This window comes from Lipotes vexillifer, unplaced genomic scaffold, assembly GCF_000442215.2.
Source record: "Lipotes vexillifer unplaced genomic scaffold, Lipotes_vexillifer_v1.1 scaffold71, whole genome shotgun sequence".
Lineage (NCBI taxonomy): Eukaryota > Metazoa > Chordata > Mammalia > Artiodactyla > Lipotidae > Lipotes > Lipotes vexillifer.
The window spans coordinates 914,021-941,896 of NW_006793703.1; the positions used below are offsets into that span (position 1 = coordinate 914,021).

General features: G+C 38.3%; 1 protein-coding gene across 1 annotated transcript in view; it reads left to right on the top strand.

The window, feature by feature from the left end:
• The window catches only part of LRGUK (leucine rich repeats and guanylate kinase domain containing), a 122,705-nt gene that overhangs the window by 22,880 nt on the left and 71,949 nt on the right, over window positions 1-27,876 (top strand). Inside the window, exons 5-8 of the mRNA XM_007466568.1 lie at window positions 2,868-2,949; window positions 12,409-12,533; window positions 20,819-20,962; window positions 26,321-26,401. Of these exons, the coding sequence (XP_007466630.1) occupies window positions 2,868-2,949; window positions 12,409-12,533; window positions 20,819-20,962; window positions 26,321-26,401 (432 nt within the window). The remainder of the gene's footprint in view (window positions 1-2,867; window positions 2,950-12,408; window positions 12,534-20,818; window positions 20,963-26,320; window positions 26,402-27,876) is intronic.

Consider the following 27,876-nt stretch of genomic DNA (forward strand, 5'->3'; position numbering starts at 1 on the left):
GCCTGGGTGTGGGAATTTCTAAAATACCCCGCCCAGGTGGCTCTAACGTGCTGACAAATTTGGGAACCATTGCTGCAGCTTGGGATGAGTATTTTTCCATTGGACTCAAATATTTCATTAAAAAGTTGTTTTAAGGGCTGGATATCAGTGATTGCTTTTTATTACCTATTAGTTTTATTTTGTTTACAAGCCAAATTAATGTAGATCCAACGTATTCTGCTGGAGCTTGCACAAATATAAGTCTGTTTGAAATTAAGAATCTGACATCCTCCATACTGTCAGTGAGACGCCTTTCTTAATTTTTCTTCTGTTATTTCACATTGCTACATTTTTATCAGTAGTGAGTTTTTTCCCTTTGAAATTACAGTTATTGCTGTGGTGACATTCCTTTATCCAGAAAAGCCACACAAGGTGCCTGTTTGTCCTCAATATGGGGCCTTGTGGTCTCCAGGTCATCAGGAATTGTTCTTGCAGAGCCGTCTTGATTCTCCCTCCTTTGCTGTCCCTTTCTGCCTTGCCCTAAGCCCCAGTGAAATCAGCCATGGCAAGAGCGTGACCCCCTTCCTTGGGAAAAACTTGCCTGGAGTTTCTTTCATTCACAACCTTGCCTCACCCCCTCCCCAAAAGACTGCGCAAGTAAACAAAAACAAATCAGCTACCCCATCTTTTTTTTTAGAGCAGTTTTAGGTTCATAGCAAAATTGAGGAGAAAGTACAGAGATTTCCCATATATCTCCTGCCCCCACAAATGCACAGCCTCCCCATTATCAACATCCCCCACCAGAGTGAGACATTTGTTATACTCAAACCTACACTGACACATCATAATCACCCAAAGTCCACAGTTTACATTAGGATTCACTCTTGGTGTTGCACGTTCTGTGGGTTTGGGCAAATGTATAATGATGTGTTTCCATCGTTATGGCAGATACCTCAATGTTTAAGTTCCTAGAGGATTAAGAGAAAATGTATTGGTAACTTTAGGAGAGTGCTTGCAAAGAGCCAGAGTGCCCCTGACAAGGTACTTCAACCCTATGTGAACCCTACGTGAACCCTTTGTGAACCTGGGAGGGGAATGATTGAGGCCTTCCAATGTTTTCAATGCAGGATCTTACTAAATCCTCCCAATAGAACTGTGAGGCAGCTGGCATGGTCCCATTTTACAGATGAGTTTGCAGAAGCACAGAAAGGTTAAATAACTTAACCTTTGCTGGGAGGTCACAGGGCTGGCATTGAACCCCATGTCTGAGACCCAAAGCCCATTTTTCCAGTAAATCACACTTGTGTATAATGTCTCACCCTCTCGGAAAGCTCTGCTTATGTTTCATTTATTATCTATGTGCCTTGTGCCACCAACCAAAGAAAGCATACATGTCCCAAAGAGCAGGAGCTTTTTACACTTGTACCCTTTTTGTATTTCCTAGAATGGTTTTGCTCTTAGTAGGTGAAGAAGGTTCGTTTGATTGATGGGCGCTTCTTACAAGCTCTGGGTTCCAGTGGAGTTCCAAGTGGGAGTCAGGGCAATATCATAACCCTTTTAAGGTCTCTCAACAAGCCCAGTATCATAAGTGCATGGAGGGCACAGTATTGGCATATAGTCCCAGCAGGTGTGTAGTTAGCTAGGTATCATGAGCACACACAAGCTGTGGCACAAGAATGAAAGGTGTTGATGGAAAAATGTCAGCTATAAGTAAACCTAGATAATTATAAGCTTATTTCTAGCCCATCATTATTATATAGAAGAAAGAAGCGAATAAGAAATTTCATTTTCTCATGCCAAACTGACTTTAATTAAGTCATGGGATGCATTTTACATAGTTGCAATTTGTATATGCATAAAATTTTGTTTCTGATTTTTTTTTTAAACAGAATTTTGTTTGCACATTTCTATTTCTTCACATGATTCACATACTTGTATTTTACTTACTATGCAGTCTTGTTGCTGTATTGTAATCAACTTAACCAATTTTCTACACTTGCCACTTGAGCTGTTTTCAAAGAAGTTTCTTTTAGTGTCCAGTATTTAAAGTATTTAGTATTTAATACCTTGATAAAAATAATCTTAGTGCATGGGTGGGGGGAGGTAAAATTACTGTTTTAAAGGGCACAAGAAGATAAAAATAGTACTTATTATATAATCGCTTGATAGTTTTCCAGAAAATGATTACCATGTGCCTAGCACATTAATGCAGTGTTTAAAAATATATATATATTTTATCTTTTGCCAGTAGGTGAATAATTAAACAAAGTTATTTAATGTTGTTTTTCTTTCTCATATTTTTGAGTAGGAACAACTAATATTGTTGAAAATGCTTTCCTAAGATAGTCAAGTTTGAGAAAGGGTGCTGAGTGGACGAGGTATGGCCTGAGGGATGAATAAGAAAGACTTTTCTGGCCTTTAGGGGGTGACACAGGAGAGTAAATTGAGCCAGAAACAGAGAAGGCAAAGAAGCCAGAAGCAAGATGTGCATATAAACTAAGTGAACACAGGCTATTGGGCGTCAGCGAAAACAAAGACATGGTGGTTAGTAAGGGTGAAACTGAGGTAAGCTCTGAAGGAACATCAAGAAAGTTTAAAATAAGTGCTGAAAATGGGGAGAGTGACTGAAGAAACAGGAAGTGTTTCTGTTGTGCAGCTGTCCACGCCAGCCACGGGGAAAGGTCTCCCCCTTAGTACCCCTCAAAGTGGGCAGACGAGGGTCCCAGCTAGGAAACAATTAAACACAAAGGAAGTACGTTAGCCTGAGTGTATTTTCAACTATGAATTGTAACCCCTCATCAGAAAATACATTCTTGTTGTGCAAGTAATTGTGTGGTTAAGATGAATGAGAAATAAAGTATAACATCCTGCTCTCTTTCTCTCATCAGAAGGTGGATTTTTCCTACAACCAAATTTCGGAAATGGGTGATTTGTCGGCATATGAGTCTCTCACGAAACTAATTTTGGACAGTATCCTTTGAATGATTAAAGGGGAAAGTTTGATTAAGAGGTCCATTAATACATGTGTACTGGATGACCTGGAATAGTGCCGGATAGGCAATTTACTAGAAATGTGTGACTCATTTAAATGGTTAAGAATTGATATTCACAAAATGAGGATATTTTACTGACCAAGGAGTAAGAGTGCAAATCAGAGCTTGCCAAGAACATCTTACACCTGAAAAGCTAAGAAGACAGTCATTCTTCTGATAAACATAGGCTTATTTTTAATTCTAGAACCAGATAAGAAGTTCTGTTTTACCCAACTCCTTTCTTCAAATTTACTTAAACTGGGGCCCTATTTTATGTAAATTCAGTAACTGAAAATCCAGATACAGCCAAAATTAGGGATTATTTATTTTACAAAAGAGTTCACACTAAGCTCCCTTTAATTAGCAGTCCTCTCTAGTGTATCTCAAATGATGCTTTCATAAAAATTTTTCAAAAGTAAAACCAACAATTTTTGATTCGCAGCCAACTTCAAGAACATACCTGTTGCATGAGCCACAGGCTCCTGTGCAAACAGAGCACCTACCTTAACATAGACACACTCCAGCTTCTGGACCCTAAGGGGTTGACTGGGGATCTGTGAGTTTAATGAGCTTGAATCTCTTCCTTACCCTAGAGACCAGTGTTCTCTGGGTGATAAGGGAGCAGCGCCTTCTCTTTCTCAGTATCTTTCTACCCCCTTGAGGATTTTTCACGGCAGAGTGGAGAATGAATTGATTGCCCTCGGGTGCCTCATTCCAGGGATGTTGGCAGCAGCTAGTACACACTAGTAATGAGGCTGAGATGTAGGGAGAGCAGAAGGTACGTTTTCTTGAAGACATATTTTGTAGGAAAAACGCTTTATTTGTATATGATGGAAAGCTTAAAACATCACATCACTCTCTTTAGAACTTGTGTGTGAAAATGAGCAATTAGTGGACATTTAGAGGGTGCTCTTGAAACGAGCAGGTTTTCCTGAACGTAGCCGAATGAGAAAATGATCAAAATGAAATGTTTTGATGACAAACTAAAAGTAGTACACCTTAGCGGCACCCGTCCATAGAACCTGCACTTTATGCTTGACTGTTGTATATATTTCGTTTGGAAAGAGATAGAGTCTGACAGCCCAGAAGCTGTCTGACTCAGAGATCTCCTCATCTCAGGCCATCTAGAAGAATGCTCCTCAGGGACCACCAGCAGTGTCAGCATTGCCTGGAACTTCTTAGAAATGCAGACTCTTGGATGCTACCCCAGACCTCTGAAATCAGAATCTGCATTTTTAACAAGACCCCCAGGTGATGTGAGTTCATATTAAAGCTTGAGGAGCCCTGGTCTAGCCGTCAGCTGCCCCCCTAAACTCCAACCAGACAAAAGGGATTGAGCATCCAGAGCTCCTTCTATTCTTCAGTGAGAATGGTGACACAAAAGTCTGGAGTTCTGTCTCCCAGAAAATATTCTATGTGCAAGCATGGAATTGCCAGAGAAAACTTCACAGTATTTTGGACTGAAAATGGAGGATGCATTTTAAAACATTTCTATCATGAAAGTCTTAATTTCTACATAAATTTATCTTTCCATGTAAAAAGCTAAACTGTTGTGACTTTGTAAGTGTCAACAGAGGAAAGAATCAGGGTTTTTTAAACTTGACCTTAGATGTAACAATGGAGTCTTATCTCCAAAGTGTAAAAAGCATTATTACATCAGAACCGATTGGAATTCAGAACATAGACACGTAATTAGAATGTAAATACCGTGGCACAATTCCTCATCTTTGTTGTTAAAAATGCAAAGACAAATACCCAGAACTAGCTCCCCTTCATAAACTACTTAGATAGCTTACAGTTTTGAAAAGAGAGTAGGCTAGTTTTTAAACAGTACTAACTAGGCCTCTTTCTTTTGTTCTGTTCAGGCGTATCATATTGTGTATAATTATGTAATTAGAGTTTTGAAAAGGCTTAAAAGCTTTGAGATAAAAAAAGAATTTCTAAACAACTTTTTAATGCCAGAACATTTAAAAACTTAGATGAAATAGATAAATCCCTAGAAAAATGTTATACACCAAAGCACTGACTTGGAGATAGAAACCCTGAGTAGTCCTATAACTATAAAAGTAGTTCATTACAAATTAAAATCAATTAAATTAAAAATCTGCATACAAAAAATCCCAGCTTTCAAGAACAAACCTTTCAAAAATGAACAAATTCTTTCAAAGATTTAAAATAGAAGGCATATTCACAATTCATTTTAATGAGGTTACTTTGTTACCCAAACCAGACAAGGAACAGTAAGAGAAAAGAAAATGACAGGCTTATTTCACTTGTGATATAGATGTAAAAATCCTAAACAAAATATTGGCAAACTGAATCTGACAGTATATGAAAAAGATAATATACCATGACCAGGTTAGGTTTATCTCATGAATGTAAGGATAGTTTAACATTAGAAAATTTTAAAATGTCATTAATGACATGAACAGATTAAGGGAAATAAATCATATGATAAATAGATATAGAAGCTCAATAGATACAGAAAATTTAATAGAATCCATTCTTCATTCACAATAAAAACTTTCAGTAAACTAGTAATAGGGAGTTTCCTCAACTTGATAAGAATGTCAACAAAAATATTTGAAACAAACTTTATCCTAACTGGGGACATGTTCTAAGCACTCTTTAAAATCAAGGATACAGGACAAGATAACTGCCTTTGCCACTTCTAACCGTCATTGTTTAAGAGGTCTTACTCAGCATCATAAGAGAAAGAAATGAAAGCAAAGTGTAAAGATTGATAAGGAGAAAAAGTCATGTTTTGCAAATGATATGATTGTCTACAGAATATAAAAAAGAACTTGCAATAAACCACTAGAAATAATAGAGTTTTGAGAGTTCAACAAGGTAGTTGGATATGACTTCAATAAACAGAAATCGATTGCATTACTCTACACCACAAACAAGCAACTAGAAAACACAACCTTGAAACGCTATTTACAAGAATATGTATCTTATTAAAGATGAATAAGATGTGTCGGGGGAGCATAATAAAACTTGATTGAAGGATATTAAAGACCTAACTAAAGGGAAATATATTATAGCATGTTCCTGGATATGAAGATGGGAGAAGATGTGTAAATATAATTTTATAGAAAATGAATCAGAAAGGCTAACAAACATATGAAGACATGTCCACCTCATTTGTATTCAGAGAAATGCAAGTCAAGCTCATGATATACTATATCATATCCATTCAGTTGACAGAATGTAAGAAATCTAAAAATACCATGTGTTGGAGAACACATAGGTCAAGAGGATCTCTATTTTTCTTCCTTATGGGTGTCAAATTAGTTCAACCACTTTGGAAAACAATTTTGTGCAATCCTGTAAAGTTGAACATCCACATTTTCTATGATCTAGGACTTTCATTCCTACATATAGGAAGTTTAGCATACGTGTACCTGGAGGCTTGTAATAGCAAAAAATTGAAATAGCCCAAATATTCCTTGATAAGAGAGCATAAATAAATTATGGTATACTGATACAGTAGAATTATCATATAGTCGTGAAAATGAATGAACTGTATATATCTCCATGCACCAGTAAAGTTGACTGTTAATAGAACCAAATATAATTTTTTTAATTTTTTTAAATTAAAAAAATTTTTTTAATTAGAAATTTTTTTTTTTTTAATTTTTGGCTGCGTTGGATCTTCGTTGCTGCACGTGGGCTTTCTCTAGTTGCGGTGAGCGGGAGCTACTCTTTCTTGTGGTGCGCGGGCTTCTTCTCATTGTGGTGGCTTCTCTCGTTGTGGAGCACGGGCTCTAGGCGTGCCGGCTTCAGTAGTTGTGGTGCGTGGGCTCAGTAGTTGTGGCTTGCGGGCTCTAGAGCACAGGCTCAGTAGTTGTGGCGTGCAGGCTTAGTTGCTCCACGGTATGTGGGATCTTCCCAGACCAGGGATCGAACCCGTGTCCCCTACACTGGCAGGCGGACTCTTCACCACTGCGCCACCAGGGAATTCCAAACCAAATATAATTTAGGTATAAAACCAAAGGGGAAAGGGAAGAAGAAATAGGCAATTCAGCCTAGGGGTTATCTCTGAGTGGGAGCCATCAAGATGTGACAGGAGAGGTGTGCAGAGGTAGATGTAACTTACTGCTAATGTTCTACTTCTTGGGCTGGGAATGGTGGTGGTTTCAAGAATATTCATCAAATTTTTAAAAGTTAATAAAAGCAGGCCATGTATGGCCAATGATGTGCCTGTCTTCATTAAAAATTTTTTTAATTTGAAACTTAGAAATTAATTTCCTTGAAAACAGTTAGTTACCAAATGTCAAAGTCCAGCTCTATCAGAATTCCCTGGAGGGCTTGTTAAAACACCTATTTCTGGTCCCCACCCTCCAGAGCTTTTGGTTAAGTAGGTCTGGGGTGGTACCTGAGAACTTGAATATCTAACAAGTTCCGGGATGATGCTGGCATTGCTGGTCTGAGGACCACACTTTGAGATCTGAGGACCACACTTTGAGATCCACAGCTCTAAGCTAATCAGTCCTGTCTGTTATATCTTGAATGTCATGCTTTTCTCATCTGCTGCCATTCCATTTGTCCTTTTTTAAATGTTTTAGAAATTTGGCTGTTATCTTTTTTTAAACGTTTTGTATTTATTCAAGCTTTCCTTAGTGAGCATCTGTGTTTTCTATTTGAGGGGGAAAAAAATTGCACTTTTGTTTAAAATAAAATTAAAAGAGAAGTATAATTATCAATATTAAAAGCAGTTATTTAAAATTAAAAACAAATCAGTTAATCAAGCTAGTAGTGCTGACAATGTGATTGTAGTAGATTATGTTAATACCTCAGAATGAATTGTTAACTATAAAATATCAACTTTTTTAGTTAATCTTATTGTGCTATTTTTTCCTTCTGTAGGTGGGCAACTGATGATTCATTGATAATCACCCCAAATCGAAAGATGATAAACTTTGCCTAGGATTAGTATATTTATTTAGTCTTAAGAAAGGATGCAGTTTATTCTTTACCTATAAATATTAATTGATCATTGGAATTTATTCCATGATTATAGAATCATGAAGTTTTTAAAAAGTGATTTATAGAATTTTTAAATCCAGACAGGACTTTAGGGATCATCTAGTGCTGTTATTTTATGGGAGAGGAGCCTGAGACTCAGGGAAACATCCAATATTATTTAGTAAATGGTTGAGCTGAGACTAGTCTTCTGCATTCCATTGTTCTTCTCATGTTGCAATTCATTGAATAATTACTACTTTTATCACATAGCCATTTAAAGTGTATGCATGTTTCATTTCTTAAAGAGGTTCACTCCCATAGTGAAGAACATTTTTCACTGGTAAGGTGATATAGATCCTTCAGGACTGGTTTTGATTAAAGTCATCATTGTGGTTCTTTCCACTAAGAGAATTGTGATGAATTTCCTATTTATTTCTTAGTAACTGTTTTCTGTACACCCGGCCCATATTTTATGGTTGTAGACAAATGAATAAGAGCAAATGCTGACTAGTGAATAATTCATGTCAAGCACTGTGAACTGCTGACAGCATCGCCCAAATGTAAAAATATATTGTTGGGCTTTTCCCTAGCTGTAAAGTTATGCTTTGGATTCCTTCACTCAGTTTCCGCGAGGATCTAACATTCCACTGTAAAAGATTTATTCATAGAATCATAAAATTTTATTTATTCATAGAATCATAAAATTTTAGAGCTAGAATGCAGTATGATGATCTTGTGTTCTTTGAGTCTCTTTCTCCTGATTGTAGCCTTTTAAAATTAAACTATACCTAAGAGGATTAACTCAATAAGCTAATTCATCGTAGTAGTTTAGTGGCTTATCTGATTATAGTTCTTCTTATCGGAATGTCCCAAGACTTATGAAAGAACATGAAAGAATAATGTTAGGAGGAAGGGCAAGTAACATTTCATTAAGGTTCTTAAGAAAAGGGGAGATTGGAGAGATAAAGGTGTTCCTGAACTTAGAGCTCTGGATGGACCAGTCCTGCATATTGACTGTTAGCATTGCTGGCAGTCACATACGATGTGACCATGGGAATCATTAGCAGGGGAAGCCATTGCGCCACTGTGAAAAGTACTCTTTACTTAAGAGCTTGATTGCGGTTGACCCTTGAATAACGGTGGGGGTTAGGGGACCGATCCCAGAGCAATCGAATAGCCACACATAACTTTACAGTAAGCCCTTTGTATCCACGGTTGTGCATCAGTGGATTCAACCAACCTCTACAGATGGTGTACCACTGTAGTATGTATTTAGTGAAAAAACAAAAAAATCCATGTATAAGTGGACCCATACATTTCAGACCTGTTTGTCAAGGGTCACCTGTAATTTATAGTGCCTAAAATTCCTTGAAATTTAAAGGGGAGTGAAGAGTTGGGAAATAGGAGACGGTTTCGGTGAAATGAACCTATTTCTCAGCAGAGATGTTCAGTCAGCTCCTCACCCTTTGCCCCAGTGCTGTGAGTGATGGCAGAGTGGCAGCTGCAGAAGCCATGGCCATGACTGCAAGGGGGCATCTGTATTCCTCCTCCTTTTGGCCCTTGCAATACTAATTTCATAAAACATGACTTGCCCTACTAGTCAAAGCTAGAGAGTAAGCTGATGCACCAAGGGAACGGCCTCTAATGTCTTGGAAAATTACTGTATACACAGTCAACAGGCTTTCCTTTTCAGTTCCCATTATCTCTTGACAGTGTCCGGATTCCTGTTTTCTAGTTTTCTAATCCTTGCCTGCTTCCCATGGGAGTGCTTCCTGACTCAGCCACCCACAAGCATTTGTTTTACTCTCTGTCATAATTCAGGGTATCTTCGTTTCTGTTGAAGCTGAGCTACCAAGACACTAGTGCTCCTGAAATAGGACTTAAAGACTGTTGCTTCCTTTGCTGGATTAAGACATGGCCATTTGAAGTTTTCCGTGCTTAATTTTTCTTACCAAAGATTGCTACACTGAGGATATTTTATTTCATCTATAGAGTGATTGTTTAAATAGCCCAAAGAAAATGGAAGCAGAAAGAAGAATCGTGTTTGTGAGCATAAGTGTCTATTTGTAGAGCTAGTCTGGCAGGAAGCTTTATGAAAGTGGTTTTGAAATGCATGTTGACAACAAGCCGAACTATGCTTCAGCCCAAGGATTGAATCTGGAACCAGTGAGGAAAATCGAGGAATTTCTGGTTCATTTGGCAATATTTTCTCATCATTGCTTTTAGTTTCTTAATTAAACTCTGTCTCTGGCTTTGTTCTCTCAGAATCTGTCCTGGCCTGAATCCTCCTTTTTGTGCTGCTGGCCAGGAAGCAGAGGATGTGATTCCTTGGCCTCATGTGCTTGTAATTTAGTAGCGGTAACAACGCCTTATAATTGTGAGGTACTTGTACAACTCACTCACATACATTTTCTAAATTTTTTCTCATGATCTAACTTTTGGCCTTCACGGCAGCCTGATGTCTCCATTTTACAGATGAAAATTCTGAGCAGAGAGAAATTACAACACGTAACTAGTAAGTAGTAGAGTTAGGATAACTACAAATAATTATGAGGCAAAATGTAAGTTTCTGTGATACAGTCCCTTCCTTTCTCTTAAAAAATTTGTTGATTCTGTGATTAATCTCCATAGGTGGGGTGTTAGAAGTTGACCAGAAAAGGCTTTGAGGAAGAAAGAGTTTGTCTCGAGTGGATACCAGGAATTGGAATTGCTCTGATATTTACAATTATAATAGTCACTGCCAAATTGCCTCCAGAGAGGCTATACCATAATGAACCCTCTCACCCAGTAGTATGAAAGAATCTGTTCTTCAAAAGCTTTAAAATGTTTGGCAAACTGATAGGCAAAGGATAGCACCTTAATTTGCTTTCTCCCGACTACAGGTGAAGCAGAGTGTCTTTTCATATGTTTATTAGGTTAGCCACTTGGATTTGCTCTTCTGGGAATTTCCAGGATATATTCTTGCCCCATTTTCTATTGGGTTATTGTCATTCTTTATGTTTTCTAGATAGTAATTCTTTGTATACTATATATGTTGTGAATATATTCGCCCAGTCTGTCACCTGTATTTACTTATGTAATTGAAAACTAATAGAAGTAGGGAAATGAGGTTGTCAAAAAGAAATACTTAAGATGTTGGTTTAATGCAAATGTTAAAAAAGAGAAAAAACTTTAAAAAGTGTAATTTCAAATTAAGTCCTGAAGAATGGGTAGGGTTTAGAAATAAGTAGGAAAGCAGTATTTAAAAAAATTAAGAAAGTCAAGGGGTATATTCCAGAACTATTGAGAAGACTGACCTGGAAGAACTGGAGCATTCTCACTGGATTATTATGGGGGATGAAATTCGATAAATAGGTTTTGTTTAAAGTAAAGGGCCTTAAATGCCAGAGTGAAGAATTTGGAATTCGTCCTGTGAGAATTTTTTAATTGAAGCGGGATATCCAGTCAATATTTTGAAAAAAATTAACCTGACTACAGTGTGTAAGGTGACTTGAGGGCAGGAAGAAATGGATGTTAGAGGTATCAACTGGTGCTAAAGTTGAATTAAGTTGGCAGAGGGGTGAATGAAAAGGAAGGACATATTTGAAGAGATGTTTTAAAGCAAAATATGCCAGGTTTTGGTGATGATTGGACGCCCTGAAGATTACAAGTGGCTGAGAAAATGGTGATGTCTTAGGCTACTTGGGAGGGAAAACTGAGCTTGGGTGGAGAAGTGATATTAAATCCTGGAAATTTGCCAGAAATATTGAGGACAGAGAGAGGTAAGTAGAATTGGTGACTTCGAGTTTGCACTTTCAGGTGACTATAAGGATGGAGAAAACAAAAGGTAAGAGTTAAATTTTAAAGTAACTAGAAAATCAACAGGTGAGGAAAAGAAGGCTGAATTTAGGCCTCATTTATTATAAAGAGAAGAGAAGCCAATATAGATAGAAGAAAAGGCTATTCCTCTCAGTATCACCCATTTTCTGCAGATGACACCTCCCGGGCTGTTTTCCTGGTTATGGGGATGATAAAGTGCATGTGCCTCTCCAGGGCAACCCTGGATTCAGTTCTGCCTGTGGAAAAGTACAAGAGTTTCTCATGGAGACCATTAAGGAACCAAGGAAAAAACACTGCCAGGGTGGCAGCTTTGAACCACTCTGAAGTGTTTTTCCTCACTGATTAAATGAGTCACATATGAGCACAAAGGCAACTGAGCACACTCAAAAGCTATGCCTTTAAAAAAAACAAACTAATTTTACCTGGTGCACTATTAACTTCTATATGAAAAAAATATTTTAAGATTTTGCATTCATCCTATATTAGCATAGAGTACTTTTTTATTTATGCTATTGTCTGATTTTTCTAATGATGATTTGACACTAATGCATTTTTTCTTCCAAGTGTTTCTAATACCATTTTCCTTAAACATAGTCATGGTGTATAGGCAATGAGATAGCTGAAATCAACGGACTAGAGCTGTGTAGAAGTCTTACCCACCTTAGTTTGGCCAAGAACAAGATCACAACCATTAATGGCTTAGGAATGTTACCGATCAAAATACTTTGTCTGGTGAGTCTAATAAAAGTGTTATTCTTTACAGAAGTACTAGTTAATGTCTTAGTAAATATATGAATGATAGTTAGGATTTTTCAGTTTTATAAAGAGCTAATTCCTTCATGAAATGTCATTGTCTTTAGTTCTGTTTGCTCCTTTCCATATCTGGGGTGTGTGTGTGGTGTGTGTGTGTTTGTGTGTGTGTGTGTGTGTGTGTGTGTGTGTGTGTGTGTGATGAATAATTCATGCTAAAGTAAAATGATTTCCTAATTTGGTACACAAATTCCATTTTTTAAAAGATTGACTTTAACACTGAGAAAGGAAGGCATACTTTTAGCAACTATTAAGAATATTTTTATAGTAACCAAGAGATCACTGAAGAAATCAAAGAGGAAATTAAAAAATACCTAGAAACAAATGACAATGAAAACACGATGACCCAAAACCTATGAGATGCAGCAAAAGCAGTTCCAAGAGGGAAGTTTATACCAATACAATCCAACCTCAAGAAACATCTCAAACAACCTAACCTTACACCTAAAGCAATTAGAGAAAGAAGAACAAAAAAACCCCAAAGTTAGCAGAAGGAGAGAAATCATAAGAATCAGATCAGAAATAAATGAAAAAGAAATGAAGGAAACAATAGCAAAGATCAATAAAACTAAAAACTGGGTCTTTGAGAAGATAAACAAAATTGATAAACCATTAGCCAGACTCATCAAGAACAAAAAGGGAGAAGACTCAAATCAATAGAATTAGAAAAGAAAAAGGAGACGTAACAACTGACACTGCAGAAATACAAAGGATCATGATAGATTACTACAAGCAACTATATGCCAATAAAATGGACAACCTGGAAGAAATGGACAAATTCTTAGAAAAGCACAAACTTCTGAGACTGAACCAAGAAGAAATAGAAAATATAAACAGACCAATCACAAGCACTGAAATTGAGACTGTGATTAAAAATCTTCCAACAAACAAAAGTCCAGGACCAGATGGCTTCACAGGTGAATTCTGTCAAACATTAGAGAAGAGCTAACACGTGTCCTTCTCAAACTCTTCCAAAATATAGGAGAGGGAGGAACACTCCCAAACTCATTCTACAAGGCCACCATCACCCTGATACCAAAACCACACAAAGATGTCACAAAGAAAAAAAGTTACAGGCCAGTATCACTGATGAACATAGATGCAAAAATCCTCAACCAAATACTAGCAAACAGAATCCAACAGCACATTAAAAGCATCCTACACCATGATGATGTGGGGTTTATCCCAGGAATGCAAGGATTCTTCAATATACGCAAAACAATCAATGAAAGAAACGCACATTTATGATAAAAACCCTGCAGAAAGTAGGCATAGAGGGAACTTCACATCAACATAATAAAGGCCATATATGACAAACCCACAGCCAACATCGTTCTCAATGGTGAAAAACTGAAACAATTCCCACTAAGATCAGGGACAAGAAAAGGTTGCCCACTCTCACCACTGTTATTCAACATAAGTTTTGGAAGTTTTAGCCACAGCAATCAGAGAAGAAAAAGAAATAAAAGGAATCCAAATCGGAAAAGAAGAAGTAAAGCTGTCACTGTTTGCAGATGACACAATACTATACATAGAGAATCCTAAAGATGCTACCAGAAAACTACTAGAGCTAATCAATGAATTTGGTAAAGTAGCAGGATACAAAATTAATGCACAGAAATCTCTTGCATTCCTATATACCAATGATGAAAAATCTGAAAGAGAAATTAAGGAAACACTGTCATTTACCATTGCAATAAAATACCTAGTAATAAACCTACCTAAGGAGACAAAAGACCTGTATGCAGAAAACTATAAGACACTGATGAAAGAAATTAAAGATAATACAAACAGATGGAGAGATATACCATGTTCTTGGATTGGAAGAATCAATATTGTCAAAATGACTCTACTACCCAAAGCAATCTACAGACTCAGTGCAATCCCTATCAAACTACAAATGGCATTTTTCACAGAACTAGAACAAAAAATTTCACAATTTGTATGGAAAAACAAAAGACCTCAAATAGCCAAAACAATCTTGAGAAAGAAAAACAGATCTGGAGGAAACAGGCTCCCTGACTTCAGACTATACTACAAAGCTACAGTAATCAAGACAGTATGGTACTGGCACAAAAACAGAAATATAGATCAATGGAACAGGATGGAAAGCCCAGAGAGAAACCCACACACGTATGATCACCTTATCTTTGATAAAGGAGGCAAGAATATACAATGGGAAAAGACAGCCTCTTCAGTAAGTGGTGCTGGGAAAACTGGACAGCTACATGTGAAAGAATGAAATTAGAACACTCCCTAACACCATACACAAAAATAAACTCAAAATGAATTAAAGACCTTAATGTAAGGCCAGGCACTATAAAACTCTTGGGAGGGAAACATAGGCAGAACACTCTATGACATAAATCACAGCAAGATTCTTTTTGACCCTCCTCCTAGAAAAATGGAAATAAAAACAAAAATGAACAAATGGGACCTAATGAACCTTAAAAGCTTTTGCACAGCAAAGGAAAACATAAGCAAGACAAAAAGACAGCCCTCAGAATGGGAGAAAATATTTGCAAGCGAAGCAACTGGCAAAGGATTAATCTCCAAAATTTACAAGCAGCTCATGCAGCTCAATGTCAAAAAAACGAAGAACCCAATCCAAAAATGGGCAGAAGACCTAAATAGACATTTCTCCAAAGAAGATATGCAGATGGCCAACAAACACATGAAAGGAAGCTCAACATCACTAATCATTAGAGAAATGCAAATCAAAACTTCAGTGAGGTATCACCTCACACCGGTCACAATGGCCATCATCAAAAAATCTACAAACAGTAAATGCTGGAGAGGGTGTGGAGAAAAGGGAACCCTCTTGCACTGTTGGTGGGAATGTAAATTGATACAGCCACTATCGAGAACAGTATGGAGGTCCCTTAAAAAACTAAAAATAGAACTACCTATATGACCCAGAAATCCCACTACTGGGCGTATGCCCTGAGAAAACCATAATTCAAAAAGAGTTATGTACCACAGTGTTCATTGCAGCTCTATTTACAATAGCCAGGACATGGAAGCAACCTAAGTGTCCATCGATAGATGAGTGGATAAAGAAGATGTGGTGCATATATACAATGCAATATTACTCAGCCATAAAAAGAAACAAAATTGAGTTATTTGTAATGTGGTGGATGGACCTAGAGTCTGTTATACAGAGTGAATGAAGTAAGTCAGAAAGGGAAAAACAAATACCGTATGCTAACACATATATGTGGAATCTAAAAAAAAAAAAAAATGGTTCTGAAGAACCTAGGGGCAGGACAGCAATAAAGACGCAGACGTAGAGAATGGACTTGAGGACGTGGGAAGTGGGAAGGATAAGCTGGGACAAAGTGAGGGAGTGGCATGGACTTATATACACTACCAAATGTAAAATAGATAGCTAGTGGGAAGCAGCCGCTTAGCACAGGGAGATCAGCTCGGTGCTTTGTGACCACCTAGAGGGCTGGAATAGGAAGGGTGGGAGGGAGATGCAAGAGGGAGGAGATATGGGGCTATATGTATACATATAGCTGATTCACTGTTATAAAGCAGAAACTAACACACCATTGTAAAGCAATTATACTCCACTGAAGATGTTAAAAAATAGAATATATTTTAATGTCTTATTGATGAAATAACATTTAAACATATTTAAACATAATATTTATTGCAGTTAAAACTTCATTGCTCTCAAATCAACCACTGGGCACTGAATTTGGCAGTCCTTTTATATCACTATGTGCCAGTTTCCCATTCTAGAAAACCAGAATTAGTGCTGAGAATAAATGAACAATTCCCATCAAGAAGTGAAAATTTTTGGGCTTCCCTGGTGGGGCAGCGGTTGAGAGTCCGCCTGCCGATGCAGGGGACGCGGGTTCGTGCCCCGGTCCGGGAGGATCCCACATGCCGCGGAGCGGCTGTGCCCGTGGGCCATGGCCGCTGAGCCTGTGCATCCGGAGCCTGTGCTCTGCAGCGGGAGAGGCCACAACAGTGAGAGGCCCACGTACCGCAAAAAAAAAAAGATAAAATTTTTAATGTTTTTCCCATAGAGAGCATGCTGCTTAAGCTGTATGACAGTGTGACTCTGACTGACTGAAAATACAGACAATTTATTTTAAAATCAGCAGGATCATAGTTGTTCCAAAGATATATACAGTAGTTTTGAAATAACAGTCTAGCTCATTAATTTGGGGGTGATTATATAGTTTGTAGATTATCTAGGATTCTTCTTCCTTTCCTTCTCCTTCTCACTTCTTACCCTTGGATGGCTTTGGGATTCTTTATTATATCTGTCATGAGGTGGACGGGGGGATTTTAAGCCGTGAGGCTAGTAGCTTATTAATTTCTTACGTGAACTATCCCACAGGAGAGTGTTGAACATTGTTGTTTTGTTTGTTTGTTTGTTTGTTTGCGGTACGCGGGCCTCTCAACTGTTGTGGCATCTCCCGTCGCGGAGCACAGGTTCCGGACACGCAGGCTCAGCGGCCATGGCTCACGGGCCTAGCCGCTCGGCGGCATGTGGGATCCTCCCGGACCGGGACACGAACCCGTGTCCCCTGCATCAGCAGGTGGACTCTCAACCACTGCGCCACCAGGGAAGCCCCGAACATTGTTGTTTGAAATGACATTTTGGGTTATCTGCGGGTTTTTGACATATACAATGTACAATTCCTGTCTAATTTAACCACAGACAGCTGAAGGTTGGCTATGTGTTAAGCCTGAAGTGCGTTTTCAAGAGCCTTCACTTCTTAAAATGAGTCAGGTGAGGGTAAAGTACTGGTTCCCAGTACTGAGGTTGGAAATGAAGCATGGAAAGGTTTAATAATTTCCCTGAGTTTTTCTGTTTTCTGTCCACTAAGGCATGTAAGCAAAGCATAAATGAAAATGAATTTGGTAGGCTGAATTGCAAATTTAAAAATTATAAAAGAAAGTCACATTTTAAAATTATGATAATTTGAAGGATTATTGCCAGTATATTCTATTTAATTTGCAGCTTGTTAGAACCTTATCCTTTTATTTACATATCTTTTTGCATTGGCATTCCCATTAATTTTAAGTGGAGCGTGATATGTGGGAAGAGATTGGGGGTGTGCTTAAGGGAATGAGAATTGAACTGATTATTAAGAATGACATCACATAGCACTTTCATCCTAAGATTTTGTTTCAATAACTAAATAAATAATCTGTGTTGATAATTTCATCTCAAGTAGCTTTTAGAAGAAGCATAAAAAACTTATTTTTCCTACAAGTAGATTAGGTGGATTGTTCCCAACCCCCATCCTCACCACCCAAGATGAACTAGAAAATACAGAATATGCCATCATTCATTTTCTTAAACTTTTTGAGAATAGGAAGGTTTTCTTTTCCATATATTAATAAAATTCATAAAATAAAATGATACTCATTTGTTTCAATAGTTTTTAATACTTTTTAAAAGATTTGTGGTATCAGTAATCCAATTGGTTTACTACTGGAAGTAATTCACTTTACACTTTAGAGAAAAAAGAACAATTCACTATACAAACCAGTCGTTAATTCTCTTCCATCAACTTTTTTTTTTTTAATAAATTTATTTATTTATTTTTGGCTGTGTTGGGTCTTCGTTGCTGCGTGCAGGCTTTCTCTAGTTGCAGTGCACGGGCTTCTCATTGTGGTGGCTTCTCGTTGCAGAGCAACAAGAGGGCTCTAGGCACGCAGGCTTCAGCAGTTGTAGCTTGCGGGCTCTAGAGCACAGGCTCAGTAGTTGTGGCACACGGGCTTAGTTGCTCCGCAACATGTGGGATCTTCCCGGTCCAGGGCTCGAACCCGTGTCCCCTGCATTGGCAGGCGGATTCTTAACCACTGCGCCAAAAGGAGAGTCCCTCTTCCATCAACTTTTACCATAAATATTAGGGGGAAATGTGGTTCACTTATGGTCTGCTCTGTCAACCACCTCCTCTAGCAAGTAAGGACAATACATTCCAAACTTCAAAAATCATTTTGTCTTAGTAAAAGCCATTTTTTTTTCCCTTCCAACTTGGGAGATTGAGAATATTTCTCGTTTCATTTTAGTTTCTCTCTAAAGACCCCCTTTTCCCTGCTAATCATGATAAAACAAGCAAGAAGAACTGTTCATGCAGGCACTAGACGTGCACTTTGAGAAGAGATGTATCAGTTTTTCATCATTGGATAAAGGGTTTTACTAGATAACTTTGACTCAGAAATTCTGATTCGTAATATTTCTCAGTTCTGCTTTCTTTTATGACCATAGGTTATGTAATTAAACTTTTCTATGCCTCAGTCTGCTCTTGTGCATCTACCACTTTGAAAGCCATCAGAGACACTCCAAAGAAGAATTACAGTTCATCTTCCACATCTACAGCACTTCAGAGGTCTTTGGGGAAGAGGTGTATTATACATAAATTTGATATGTGGGCATATTTTAAATAGGATATTGAGGTCTTATTTCAATAAGTTAAATTAATAAGGATATTATGTTCAGTTTGTAGTTTTTTTCTTTCCCCTTTCTATTACATTTTCTAGAACTTTTTTGAACAGTAGGAAATTTGACTTAGGCAAATGGAGTTATGAGTATTTTTCCTTATTATGGAATTTTTCAGACATATGTAAAAATAAAAGGAATAGTTTAATGAACCCCCATGTACTATAATCCAGTTTTATAGATTATCAACATTCTATTAATATATTTTAAACAGCCATCGAATTACACTAATGAACATAAACGTTGCTCATTATTGAAGTGAAATCTTATGAAAAGTTGAGTGAAAATGAACTCTCACTATTAAATACTTTGGGAAGCATGTACCAGGAAAAATATTATAGATGGTAGAGAATACTATAATTTAATTTTTTAGTTCTAAAGTGCTTAGTAAAAGTTTTAAAAGTTTAAGGATGGGGGGAATTCCATGGTGGTCCAGTGGTTAGGACTGCACACTTCCACTGCAGGGAAACAGGTTCGATCGCTGGTCAGGGACCTGGGATCTTGCGTGCGTGGTGTGGCCAAAAAAAAAGTTTAAGGATGGGTATAATGTGGCATTAATTGAAATCTCAAAATTACACTTTACTGTGCTTCTCAACTCAAAGTTTAACTTTACTGTGGCATAGTTTTATACCTCAAAGGCTAAAGAACCCAAGGAATTTTGAGACTTGGGAAATGTACAAGAAAATACAAATTATTGTTATCACTATAATTTGTTGTCATGGGTACAGGGGGGTTGGGAAGAAGAACAGTGTTTAAGTCTTATATCTTTCTCTGTTTCATGGTATTGTTTAAGAAGATGCTTACGTGTGAATTATTTAAGAACTTTGTTTATGTATCTATTGTTGTAGAACATGCCACCCCACGTGTAGTGGCATGGAGAAATTTTATTAGTTAACCATTTTATTAGCTAGCAGTTCTGTAATCTGAGCTGGGCCCAGCTGGGCGGTTCTGCTGGTCTCGCCGCGTCCAGCTAGCAGATTGGCTGGGGGCTGGGCTCAGCCAGGATGCTGCAATGGCTGGGTTTCTCCTCTCTGTTTAGTCTCAGGGCTCCTCTCCAGGTGACCTCTCCGCAGATTCTCTCCCACAGAGTGGCTAGAGTTCTTACATGGCAGCTTAGGGCTCCAAGACACAAGAGGAGATGCTGCCAGGCCTTCCTAAGTCTTAGATTTGGAACCGGGACACTTCTGCCATATTCTTTTGGTTAAGGCAGGTCATAGGTGTATCCTGGATTCAAGAGGTGGAAACTGTACAAGAGCATGAATAAGTGGAGGCATGTACCAGACTACTACAGTCCTCATGATATGAGGTGATTATATTCAGAATATTTCTGAAAACAGAGTGTATGTGGGAGTTACAGTATTCAAGTGGTTTTCTGTGATGGTGATGAAAGAATTGCATTAAATTTACATTTCTAAAGATAAGCTTGGAGCCATGCTGCCATTAAGCTTGAGGTTAGCAATGTCAAAAGCTTATACTACCTAGTTTTTGTCTTTCCTATTGATTCAAACATTCATCTGCTTTACCTCTAGCGAAAATATTATGTTCTGAGTCTTCCAACTGAAAGACTGGGATTTCTTTCTGGGGTGTATGTATATGTGTTTAGGGAGGTGAAAGATGGGAATGGGAGTGGGGACAAGAATGTCTTACTGATTTTAAGAGGTTTGGGGCAGTATCCAGGATGAAAACTTGTCATTACACTTTTCCCTTTAGGATATTAAGTGTATTTTATCAATTTTAGAGCAATAACCAGATTGAGAAGATCACAGGTTTGGATGACCTAAGGGTCCTGCAGATCCTGGATCTGAGCCACAATCAGATCAGTAGCCTCCAAGGCTTAGAGAGTCATGACTTCTTGGAAGTGATCAACCTCGAGGATAATAAGGTAATGTCATATTATACTTTATATGTCTTGGTTTTAGTGTCTATAATTATTTCTCAAGTGCTGTCACATTCAATGCCAGCTCAGAAAAGTTATTCTAGAAAACCTCCTGGAGCAACAGTTGAAGAACTGCTTTTTTTTTTTTTAATAGTAATAATTCTTAATTTTTGAAAATTTGAAGATTCCTAATTACATTGTTTTGAAGGTTTAAACTGCAACCAGGTGCACATGACTTTGTGAAGTAGATATATTCGTGTGAAATTTGGGGTAGAAAGATGGCATTAGGAATGTCTGACGTGTCAGAGGAGGGAAACTAGAGACAAGAGAAGAGCCTCAGGCTGGTGTTGCCTGTGCCCCATTTAATGAGAAGAGACACGGGAAGTGAATTCTCATATCCTATTTGTAACAATAGCGTACCTCCCAACCCGAATGAATTGGGGATTGGACTTACTCAAATTACCCTATCTGGCTTAATGCACACATTACTTCGCCAATTGACTTTCACTCTTTCTTTCTTTGTTTTTTTTTTCTTGCGGTATGCGGGCCTCTCAGTGTTGTGGCCTCTCCCGTTGCGGAGCAGAGGCTCCGGACGCGCAGGCTCAGCGGCCATGGCTCACGGGCCCAGCCGCTCCGCGGCATGTGGGATCTTCCCGCACAGGGGCACGAACCCTTGTCCCTGCATCGGCAGGCGGACTCTCAACCACTGCGCCACCAGGGAAGCCTGGCTTTCACTCTTAATTACATTTTATTTTTAATAAAGCATTTGTGCTCCTAATCATGGTGTATTAAGTTGGTACCCATAACTCACCTCTTATGCAATCAGATCTACATTGTGATTTTATTCATCTCGAGTACTTTTTCATATTTTGGGGAAAGATTTCATAAGGAAAACGAATGGTTATTTCTTCTTGAAAATGAAAATTTTGGTTAACCCTGAAAGAGACATAGATCCTAGCTGGAGTGAGATGCGTTCCTGTGGAGATGTTTCTCTGTTCGGCTGTGTTGGTGCTTATCAGCTGGGTCTGATGACTCTTCCTCCAATGAGCTTCCATTAGCTGTTAGATTTCTAAAAATCAAGAAAAGGAGGCGATCTTTAGGTCTGGGAAGAAGTGGATTTTTAATCACAGGCAAAAACTGTTCTTCCTCATTTTCACTTGACTTGCATATTAAACTGCTTGTTAACTTCTAAGGTTAATTCTAGTGGGTGACTTTTGTTCACTGTCCCACCTGTCTTATGAAGTCAGCACAATCTCTGTTTCATATGGTTTTAGTGTCTTTTTCATGAAATGGCCATTAAAGTGGTTTGCAGATACATACAGGTGGTGTTCAAACGGCAGAATGCACTCATTACATTTCAACTCAGTGCATCTCAGGATTTAGGAAAAGGAGTAATGGTAATAATAATGACAATTACATTCATAAAATAATGCAGAGATTTTCATTGCGTATTTATGCACAAGGCACTGTTTTAAGCACTTTTCATATATCATCTCGTTTAATCTTCATTATAACCCTATTATTATCGCTATTCTACAGTTGAAGAAACTGGAGCAAAGAGGTGTTAAGTAACTTGTCCAAAGTTATACCATATCCAGTGAATAGCAGAGCCAGGGTTCAAACAGAATGATTTGCCTCCAGAGTCAGTGTTCTTAACCCTGCAGGCTAATACATTAAATGAAATGCTAATGGCCTTCCCTTCAGAAAAGTGTGTGGTGTTGTCATGTTTTTGGATTAAACTCTAGAAGAGTGCTTTCTGGCTTAAATATCACGTGAGCCTCATGTGTAATTTTAAATTTTCTAGTAGCCACAATAAAAAGGTAAAAAGAAGCAGGTGAAATTAATTTTTTGCTTTATTTAGCCCAATATATCCAAAATATTGTCATTTCAACATGTAATCTTTATAAAAATTATTGATGAGATATTTTATATTCTGTTGTTTCATACTACGTTTTGGACACCAATTGGGTATTTTGCACTTACAGTACATTTGAATTTATCCTAGCCATATTCCCAGTGGTAAGTAGCCACACAGGGCTAGTAACTACCATATTGGGTAGCACAGGTCTAGAAAGACCTCATGAATGGTATGGTGTTCTCTTCCCTTCCAGGAGACTCTTCAAATTACATTTGAAATAGTTGAAGAAAAAAAGGGGGATCATTAGGGAAGAACAGAGTTTATAATTTTCAAATGTTGAAGAGACTCCATTAAAAAAGAAAAATGTGGGCACACATCCCAAAGGAGGGATCCTTTGGCAACGAACGATTGGGTCCGTAACAATGGCACAATTCCCTCACTCCCCGCTGGGCAGGTTGGGCAACAACCAACAGTATGTGAAATATTCTGTAAGCTGAGCCATCCAAAGATTTCCTCAGAGATTTCTCTAGCACTACTGAGAATACTGTGTATCAAGGATGGAAAATTTATCATTTAAGAGAAACATAACATAGCTATTGCTTCTCATATGATTAACTTGATGTTAGGAATATTATCTTATTGGGAGCACTTTTATCAGTATTATTTACTTGGTATAAGCTGTTGAAACATTGCCGTAGCTTCACATGATCTTTTGAACATCTCTTTTAAGTTGTTTTGCAAATTCATCATGAGCTGGTGATTTGGGGGCCTTTGTCACTCTCCACTCTACAATCCTTGTTAGATTTTAAGTCATTTCTATCATTTAAAACTTATTCCCCAAATGTTAACTCTATTGCAACCTCAGCCTTTTCTTCTAGAAGCAAAATATTGGTCTGGGAGTTACTTAGAGGCTGCTGTTTTACTTCTCTGAGTCTTACTTAGTGTCATTATTTCATCTCTCTATCTAGCATGTATTTTAAGAAAAAGACTTAAGAGGCCTCTTTAGTTCTGGATGGTTAGGCTTGGAGAGCATGGCTTAAAAGGAAATGTCAAAGAAAGGAGCCAACTTCTCCCTACATAGTGGAAGTTGAAAGGCTTCTGCTTGGTGGGGAGTAGCCAACGGGGGCAGAGGAGATCAGGGAAGAAGGGTAGACTGGAATCTGGGGATCAGCGCGGCTGGTATGACATTCTTGGCATCAGGTGGCTGAAGTTCCTTTCAGAATATAATCTTTCTGGCTGTGTTTCACTTCAGGTGGTTTGGGGGAGTTGTGTCTGTACACCTTTTGTGATCGCCTATGGCACACACAGCCTTGGGTCTTGGCATTTGAAGAGAGAAGATGTGAGGGTGGGTCTGCTGCCGGGTGAGGTCTGCAGGATGGGGTGGGCGGCACATGCAGGATGGCCCATGTCTGGTGCACATCACCAGTTCAGCAGAGGTGGGCACTGGTAGCCAGTTGCCTCCACGTGTTCCCCTCTGCCCTTACCCACTTCATCCTACCTTTGAAAGGACTGGGAGGGGAGCTGGATCCCTCTCATTTGACTCTCAAAAGACTGGTTCATCCCAACTGACATCTTAGTGATAATATTTTACATAGTCTGTGATTATTCTATTCATAGTGTTCACAGCATTTACAAGATCTTTCCATGTTAAGCACCATCGATGTTTGCATCTTCTAAAATGGTTGCCTAGTGTTCCTATTGTGGGACTGTGCCATGACTCATTTAATCCCATAATGATGGAATTTTTCAGAATTGAGAAATTTTTAAACTTTTACCAAAAACGTTAGACCGAATGCTCATGTATCTAATTGTTGTCTGTCTGATGACCTTTTCAGTATAAACCTCCTGAAGTGGGATAGCTGATTTATAGCTTATGCATGTGTAGCACATCTACTCCCACCAGCGATGTCTGCAAGTGCACGTGGCCAGGATGCGTTGGTGAGACATGTTGGCTGCGAGGAAACATCTCCTCCTAACATTTGTGTTAGGTCCAAACACAAGAGCTGTAGGCTAGAGGGGAATCAATCTATTGATTGATTGAGCAGTGTGAACCAAAGTGACTCTTCCACCTTCCCAAATAGCACAATATTTAAAAATTGATCCTTTTATCTTGTAGATGATCCAAATGGCAGTTTAATGGAGAGTCTAGTCATCTTATGGAAAAAGCATAACACTGCTATAACCAGATTAATGTGTGCAGGTTGTATATTGTAACTCGGAATTGGCCTTTCATATTATGTCTTTGAAAATGGCATCCTTAGAACATGGCACATGTGTTCCTCCCCTGATTTAGCTTTGGGAATAGCTTACATTTCAACTGCATTTTGAGACTGGATAACTCAGGAACTATTAGTGACTCTGCTGTTGGAGTGATCTTACCATGCATGCAGAAATGACTTGGGGAGAAATAGAAATGAAAAAGTGATTATTAATTTTTTGTAAAAGTTCAGCATCTACATCTGAAATAAGATTATAATTATACTAATTACAGGACATTCAAGGAAAACTGTTTGTCTTTAGTTTAGTGGAGAATTCAGGCCTGCTGCCACCCAAGCTCTATCCCTGCTCAAATTAAGGAACTATCAAGCAACCTTTTTCCCTCTTACTTTTTAAAGTCATGAAACATTACCTGACAAAAAAAAGTGTATAACACATAAACGTACAGTTTAGCCAAGAATTTTAAGGTGAATAGTCATGTAACATTCACATCAAGAAATATGTCATACATGGGCTTCCCTGGTGGCGCAGTGGTTGAGAGTCCGCCTGCCGATGCAGGGGACGCGGGTTCGTGCCCCGGTCCGGGAAGATCCCACATGCCACGGAGCGGCTGGGCCCGTGGGCCATGGCCGCTGAGCCTGCGCGTCCGGAGCCTGTGCTCCGCAACGGGAGAGGCCACAGCAGTGAGAAGCCCCCATACTGCAAAAAAAAAAAAAAAGAAGAAGAAGAAAAGAAATATGTCATACAATCTCCCATGTTTACCTTTTCTTAAAACAATTATCTCATTGAAAAACGGATAGAGCTCCACATGTACATGCAGTAAGAAGGCTTCCCCAGCCACAGATGACCACAGTAACCAGCAGAAGCAGCGTTGGGGAGGGAGATTGGGGAGCTGGCGGCTAAGCAGAATAGTGATGGGGAGAAGCATGTAGCCCTTGCATGCATTGTTTGCAGTTTCTCTGATTCTATGTACTATTTAATTTCTGCCTTAAGATAAACGTGGGTGAGATGAGAAACATCTACCTCACTGTTGTCTATCCAGAGAGGAAAAAAGAAAATGTGGCTGTGAGTTTGCATTTACTGAAGGAGCATGCAATAACTCCCTTGTTCTGTGTAGCTTTGTGGAGTTCTCATTAAAAAGCTGGATAGTCACAAGAGCAATTTTTAAAATAAGTTGAGTTTAAGGGATCCAAAGTAGCTCCTCTTATATTACGTTCTCTGTTGTCTTGGTGCATTTAGTCTGTTGATTATATTGTGTGTGTGTGTGTGTTTGTTTTTGGATTAAACAGATTGCTGAGCTGGGTGAAATAGAATACATTGAAAACCTACGTCTCCTTCGAGTTCTCAATCTTCTAAGAAATCCAATTCGGGTGAGACATCCTTTATGTTGGGGGCAGGGAGAGAGATGAGGACTTTCTTGAAATTCTTTATGAAGTGCTTTTGATAGAACATCAGGAATGTGAATAAGGTGTGTTTATCTTCATTCTCTATTAGAAGGCGTAAGCAAAGTCACACCTATGTACCACCATAGGTGCATGTAAAGCCTGAAACTGAATACTGGTTGCCTACTCTGTGTGGTCATTTGTGACTCATCCGGGTGGTAATAAAGATAATCAGGCAGGAGCTATTGAGATTGTAGAGCAATGTCCTTTTACATGAAAGAATGCGTGATGCCTGAGGTGTAGACGGAATGTGGTTCCTATTTTATAACAGGGGAAAGTCTAAGATTAGACACTTAAAGAAATTCGCCTTGGGATTGTTGTAAAATTGACATTGTAAAATGATTATAGAAAAAAATCATATATTTCCTACTGATTCTTCACCTATGGATATCAAACTTTCAGACTTTTTCAGGATTCTCTTTTTTTTTCCCCCAGTGATAGATCCTTTCTCCTCAACTCTGTCCCTCCCTCTTTGTGCATATGTCATTCATTCCTCTTTCTATCTAAATCCTTCACTCGCCTTTCCATAGACTCATAGAATTTGTATGTATCTCTGAGTACCTTTCTTTTTGTGTGTGTCTTGAGAAACGTGTCCGGGCAGGCGAAAAATCAAAATGAAAAATAAGATCTAAAACTAAAAACAATGTTTGGTATGAGAATAGTGGCAGGCAATTTAAAAACATCTCTGGGAAAGAAAGTGTTTAAAGTGGCCATCCCTCCCAGTTCCAGATCCATAAAGAGCATCTAGGTGTTTGCATAAATAAATAGCACAAACCCTTTCACATGTTAACTCATTTATATATAAACTTCCCCCACATTTGCACTTTGGAGTACACAAAAGGTACCATTGTATATTCATTTCATGTATATTCTCATCCTCAGAACGCATCACCCACTTAATATTTTTCCCTTCAAAGAGATGTAGCTTCTTAATACAAAATAACTGTAATTATATTTCTAAAAGGCAGGTAATCCTAACACAGAAGGTGATAGGGAGTAATATGGAGGTTGTTCTGTAAGTGAATATCATTTTATTATTGTAAAACAAATTAATAATTAATGATACAAATTAATATAAAAAATACAAAGTAATAAATAATGAGAAATTAATGAACTCTTTGGAATTAGAAGGTAGGGTTTGGATCACTGGCCATAGAACCTTAGATGAAATTCTTCACCTCTCCGAGCCTCAGTTGTTTTTCTCTTTAGAAATGAACATAATCAGAACTGTCCTGCTTATCTCACAGGGAGATTAACTAGATCACACATTTGAAAAGCTTCGTAAGTTACAAGGCACAGTCTGCATTTGAGTTGTTAATATAAGGGGACTGGTAAGCTGAAAATGTAAAGACCTATGCAGGTGTGTGTGTGTGTGTGTGTGTGTGTGTGTGTGTGTGTGTGTG